The sequence below is a fragment of the Belonocnema kinseyi genome, chromosome 5 (assembly GCF_010883055.1).
Source record: "Belonocnema kinseyi isolate 2016_QV_RU_SX_M_011 chromosome 5, B_treatae_v1, whole genome shotgun sequence".
NCBI classification, from domain to species: Eukaryota; Metazoa; Arthropoda; class Insecta; order Hymenoptera; family Cynipidae; genus Belonocnema; species Belonocnema kinseyi.
Genome location: NC_046661.1, coordinates 130,297,241 through 130,304,028, shown reverse-complemented (window position 1 = coordinate 130,304,028; position 6,788 = coordinate 130,297,241). Strand labels below are relative to the sequence as shown.

At 31.9% G+C, this 6,788-nt stretch overlaps 1 protein-coding gene across 1 annotated transcript; it reads right to left on the bottom strand.

The window, feature by feature from the left end:
• Positions 1-2,571: 2,571 nt before the first annotated feature.
• Positions 2,572-6,373, bottom strand: LOC117172945. Its single transcript, XM_033361252.1, has 2 exons — positions 6,224-6,373; positions 2,572-6,147 (listed from the first exon to the last, which is right to left on the bottom strand). The coding sequence occupies exons 1-2, from the start codon at positions 6,310-6,312 to the stop codon at positions 2,850-2,852; spliced, it is 3,387 nt and encodes a 1,128-aa protein (XP_033217143.1). The 5' UTR covers positions 6,313-6,373; the 3' UTR covers positions 2,572-2,849.
• Positions 6,374-6,788: the final 415 nt, after the last annotated feature.

The following is a 6,788-nucleotide window of genomic DNA, read 5'->3' as shown; positions in this document are numbered from 1 at the left end:
TTTATTCACTTTCTCTCTCCTTATTTTCACTTGCTTCCTCTACAATATTTTCCCTCACTTCCCCTACCCCTAATTCCCTCATCTCTCATCACTTCCCCTCCAATTTTTCTCCTCACATCACCTACTTTCACCTAATTTTCACCGTAATTTCCTCTCACTTCCCCTATTTCCCCTCCTAATCTTTCTGCACTTCCCGTCAGTATTTCCCCTCCTAATTTCTCTCCGCTTTGCCTCCAATAATTCTCCCCGTTTTCCCTTTAATATTTCCCCTCACTTTACCAACTTGTCTACCCTCATTTCCCTCTCCTAATTCCTCCTGACTCCGGCCACAATATTAACCCTCACGTCACTTACTTTCTCTGCCATTATTTCCCCTCACTTTCCATAATTCTCCTTCTTTTATTTCGTTTCCTGGAAAAAAAATTACTTTGGACAGACGAAACTCTTAAAAATGCATATTTATTATTGTTTCGGACAAAATACGTAAACAAATTATAAAAAAATCTATTTTTTTTTATGTGATCTTGATGAGGATAAAGAATAAAATTTGCAATATTTGATCCTATCTGTTTCTAAATTAGTCAAAATTCACTAATTATTGGTAAAAGTCATAACTTGATTGAAAATTAGTTTAATTAAAAGCGGCAAGGTAATCAATAAATCACTTTGATTATTTAACTATTTTTTATCCGATTTTCACAAGCGGAGTTTGTCACTTCACCTGATTTCTCTTTCCTCATTTTCACTTGCTCTCCTAATTCCCCCATCGTAATTTCTTCTTGCTTCCCATCCAAAATTCCCCCTCACTTAACCTATTTTCTCTATCCTCATTTCCCGTACTTCCTTCTCGTAATTCCTCGTCACTCCCACCACAATATTTTCCCTCACTTCACCTACTTTCACTTCTCCTCACTTCGCTAATTCTTCTCCCTTTATTTCCTTTCCAGAGAAACAGTACGATGGACGGACGAAACCCTAAAAATGAACATTTATAATTGTTCCGAACAAAATAATATGTAAATAAATCATAAAAATTTGAATTTCTCGGTTAGAATAATTTGTTTATTTAATTATAAAATCATAATAATGACAATACGCTTGTTATAATATCAGAGCATATTATTATAAATTATAATATTATTCACTAAGTATTATTTAAAGTCAAAAATTGATTTAAAAAATGAGATTAACTCAGAAGCGGTAAGCTACTCACTAAATAATTTGTTTATTACTTATTTAATTTTTGTAAAATTTCACAAGTTGAATTAGTTGCGTTTTTTACTTCTAAAAATAATATTTTAATTCCAGACTTTTTTAAAATGTTATAATAATATGAATGAAAATTGGTAAAACCAAAAAAAAGAGAAGTCCATACGAGTAAAAAAATGCAAACAATTTTAACGGATTTACGATTTTTGATAAAAGTTCATAATTAATTAAACAATATCGTCTATAATAGTCGTAAGAAAAATTGACTAAATATATGCATTGTTTTTCTAATCAAATCAGTCTCAAATATATTTAAAGTCGATTAAAACTTTCACTAATTTACAAAGTGTAATTTTTTATTGTTATTGTTAATAATAAACCACAGAAACAAATTCCAAAATTAGTCACTTCTACACGCAAAACATTTTTTTTAAACTTCTGAATATAATTTTTTAAATAATAAAATGTGTGATTAACTTATAATTTTTATTGTCATAATTAATTATTAAATAGTTATTTATTTTCGTTAAAAAAATAATATATAATCGCAGAAGAAAATGAACTTTAAATCCTTCTTCTTGGTAGTAACATAAATTATAAAGAAATTTTAAAACTAAGTAATTTTCACGCAGAAAAAAATTATCTGTAACATTAAAAAAAATATTATTGTGTTAAATATCGCAATAATAATAATAATAATAATATAATTACAATTAAGAGTGACACATTTTCGTAATGAAATAATTTTATTCAGTTGTCTGGAATATTGTTTAGTAAAAAGGATTTTTTTTATGTGAAAGTGACACATTTTGGAATGTTTATACTTTTCATTGTTAACAATAAAGAAAATTTAATCAATGTAATTTTGTGTGATTATTGACAGATTATAATTGATTTAAAACTGATTTGATAGGAAAAACAATTTATACATATGAATAGGATGCAAAATTTTCTATTTATTAAATTTTAATAACAAAATTAGTTATTAATATTTGTTAATTTTTTATTATGAATAATATTTTTAAATGTACTTGAGCACTTATAGTCAACAAATAATTTAGTTCTCTTGTTGAGTTTCTCACATAAGTAATTATTTATGTAATTTTTTTATTTTTCCAGATTATTAATTTCTACAAAAAAAGGTAAATTAGAAAAAATATATAATAGAAGTGTCTGTTAATTTAATTCTAAAAAATGCTGTGCTGTCTCTTAAAATTTTCTCTCCTTTTTCAGTTTTTACTACTAATTTTTTATAGATTTTTGCGTCAAAAAGCAAAAAAAAAACAAGAGAACACTGAAATGTTCTCTAATAATAGTAATAATAATCCGACACTCCTTTTCCGTAAAAAATATCAAGAAAAGTCCTTGCAAAGTTGCATAATTCTTTAGAATAATTTTATTCATTTCTGTACATAAAGACTTTCAAGTAGTAAGCTACATTTCAATTGGGATGACGTTATAATAAGAGTATAAAATTTAAATAGCGTGAACGAGAATCGCGAGCCGACAATCAAGAGTCATAAATTTATTATTCAACGTGCATCGAATGGGCGAAACTGAAAAGGAACAGCATTATCATCTTAAAATCAAGATGATTCTGAATTTTTTATTTTATTTTTTTTTTTCATTTTTGGAAAAAATTATGCTGAGGGTGATGTAATTTCAGTTGGAGCATCAGTTGGTTCGATACTCGGAACTGTTGTTATTTCCAAGAGGATCCGTGGCTTTACGTCCATGTCTTTATTTTCTTCTTTCTCTTTATTAGCATTCTCTTCCTTCTGATCCTCTAAATTATTTGTATTATTATTCTCTGTTTCATTTTTTGTTGCAGCCTTCTCCGAATTTTCTATTAATTCGTCATTAAAATTTTCAGTTACTGATTCACTAGCATCAACTTCTTCAGTTTCCGGACTTTCAGTGTCTTCCTCTTGCTCAGTTTCCTGACTTTCAGTCTCTTCCTTTCTTCCAGTTTCTTTACTTTGATTTTCAGAATTTTCTTTTTGATTGTCCAACATCCTCCTTGAATTTTCTTCTTTATTATTGTTAACAACATTAATCCAAGTTCCGGGTTGAGATGCAATACCAATCTTGACAGGCTTATCAACATTGCCTTCAATAGTGACTCTCAGTTCAATAGGCTTATCACAAGGACTAGGACATTTACATCCGTTAGGATTTTCAGAATTTGACGTTGTTTTCTGATTATTAGGAATGATTAGCTGATTAGGAATAATTTTCTCATTATTAGACATTGGTAGTTTATTGAACCATTGCTGATTATAAAGTTGGTTCCACCAATAGTACATCGGATTTAATCCCAAATTTGGAACCTGACCAGGATTTGATAATGTTGTTTGATTATTAGGCAAGATTTTCTGGTTATTAGGTATCTGTTTATTGAACCACTGATAATTATCAGGCTGATTCCACCAATAATACATCGGATTTAACCCGAAATTTGGAACCTTCTCAGGATTTGAAAATGTTGCTTGATTATTAGGCAAGAATTTCTTGTTATTAGGTATCTGTTTATTGAACCATTGATAATTATAAGGCTGATTCCACCAATAGGTCATGGGATTTAGTCCAGGATTTTTAACCTTTTCAGGATTTGATAATGTTGCTTGATTATTAGGCAAGATTTTCTGATTATTAGGTATCTGTTTATTCAACCACTTATAATTATAAGGCTGATTCCACCAATAGTACATCGGAATTAATCCCAAATTTGGAACTTGTCCAGGATTTGGAAATGTTGCTTCATTATTAGGCAAGATTTTCTGATTATTAGGTATCTGTTTATTCAACCACTTATAATTATGAGGCTGATTCCACCAATAGTACATCGGATTTAATCCCAAATTTGGAACTTGTCCAGGATTTGGATATGTTGCTTGATTATTAGGCAAGATTTTCTTGTTATTAGGTATCTGTTTATTCAACCACTTATATTTATGAGGCTGATTCCACCAATAGTACGTCGGATTTAATCCCAAATTTGGAACTTGTCCAGGATTTGGATATGTTGCTTGATTATTAGGCAAGATTTTCTTGTTATTAGGTATCTGTTTATTGAACCACTGGTAATTATTAGGCTGATTCCATGGATAGGTCATCGGAGTTAATCCCAAACTTGGTATCTGTTGAGAATTAGGAAGTGTTGTTTGATTCTTAGGCAAGATTTCCTTGTTAATAGGTATCTGTTTATTCAACCACTTATAATTATGAGGCTGTTCAGAGGTAATTGGATCTACTCCCAAATTTGGAACCCGTCCAAGAGGATTTATATTCTCCCGAATCGGTCCTGACATTCCTGGATTCTTTTCTTGATTTCCTATCAGAGGTTTCCAAACCTGATTCTTCCAACATTTTTGCGCTTGAGGATTCAAAGAATTTTTATTAGACCCCGTCAAACATTGTAATCGCTTTAATAATAAGGGATTGTATTTTTTCCTGTTATAAAAATAATTCGGTCTAATTGGAATAAATTGTGTTGCTAAATTTGGTTTCATTCGAGGCCTTGAGTTTACATTAAAATTGGGCATCTGTCCATTTGTTGGAAGCAATTTCGGATTTTCCATCCGCGGTCCTGAATTATATTGTTTTTCTAAATTATCTTTTGATTTTTGGCTTCTTAAATAAAAATTATGCGGTGTTGAATGATGTCCTAAAGTTTTCAAATGATGAAAAGGTATGTACGATTGTAAATTCATCGAATTTGTTGGTGGTCCAGGAATCTTATGTTTGTGTAGTCTATGGTTATTTGAATCAAGTATTTTCTTATGATCAGGAGATCTTCCTGGATGAATTCCTGATATAAAGTGCTTCTGATGAGCATATTTAGGATGATGTCCTTTAGGATAATGGCCATTAGGATAATTAGGATAATTGTAAAAATGGTTAGCAAAAGGATATTTCAATTTAGATCTGTACCAAGGATTCAAAATAGGTTGTATTAAAGGATAATTAGGTTTCCGAACTCCATTATCCACTGGTTGAAGAGAATTTTTAAAAACCTGAGGATTCAAATAATATGAGTTGGGAGTACCAGATCCATCAGGATTTTGCATCACAAGAATGATGGGTCGGTTACACTCCGAATGAGATTTTATTTTTTTTTCATCTAAAACCTTCTCAATTACCTTCTCACCATCTTCATCAATATCTTCACTGTCATCCTCTTCACTACACTCTTCATCATCACTTTCTCCTTCATCATCATCAACACCATCATCTTTTTCAGATTCTTCTTCCTCAATGTCACGAACACTAGGTCCAAATCTTGACTTTCTTGTTTCAGGATGCTTCAATTTCTTCTCAGATTTTTCCCCGCTCTCGGTAGTCTGATCAATTTCCGTAGTCGCAACATCTTCAATAGTAGTTTCCCTACTATTTTCCTCATTCTCTGGTTTTCTCGTTATTTCCTCAAGATCTGTTTTCTTGCTTATCATCTCTACTACCTGAGTAGTTACCTCAAAAGTATCTTCTGTAGTATCAACTGTTTCAGGAACAGCAATCTTCTTCAGACAAATAACATACTTCTTTCCCTTGTCCAAAGCCAGATGAACAGTATAACCAGTAGAAACACTCTTGAGAAGTTTTTTCCAATCATCAGTCTTCCTCATCGAAGAATCAGAATCCTTCCGATAGAGGCAGATGATGTCATCCTGATTCTGTATATCCTGTACAAGCTCATCCCAGGCATCTGGTATATCATCTGAACCTCCCTTTTTCAGCTTTTGAATGTCAAGTGTCTTCTGGAGGAGTTTTGCCGATTTTGAAACCTGTCCATCTGGTTTTGTGTCTTTGATCAATTGGTCCATGAGTTCTGCAATCGTGAGTGGTCCAGATTTCACCTGGGCTAATCCTGCGAGCCAGGATGTTCCCGTTTTGCTTCTTAAGAAGCGGCTAATCGTATTAAGAGCCTTTTTTGTTTCCCTGAAATGATAGATTTATTTAAAGATTGCTTGTTGGATTTCATTTTGATAAGAGTTTGATCAAGTTGTTTTATTACCTCTGGGAAGGGGTAGCCGAAACAACCAATCCGATAATGAGAAAGAGCAATAATGGAGATCCATGTATCAGTTTTCCTGGACGAAACATTCCTTGTTGAGCTGATTGCTCAAGATGGATCCTTAGTATTCCACTTGGTGTAGTTACATTCTAACTCACGTCCAGAAGCGATAACCCCAGGAAGGTTTTATTAACACGTTTTTCATGATCGTAAATATATTTCGCTTGAAGAGAAAGTTTTAATTAAATGGTGGTGTGATACAATTATCGAGTGACGTTTATGAGCGAGTGATGTGTGATAAGCCATGCCAATAAACATATTGGTAAAGTTTTAAAATCGGATTTGTGTTTCTTGATTTGAAGCTTGTGAGTGAATCAACTGTTTCCAAGTGATTTTGAAATAAAAAGAGGATTTAGGAAGTGTATCAAGATTTCGACTGGATTCGAATTTGGATCCAGATTGCGGGACAAAGTACCAATGTTAGATTCAAATTCTTGCCTGGAAACGTCTCAGTGATCAGGGCTTTCTTATCTACAAGGGGCTGTCCAAAAACTACGTTACCAAT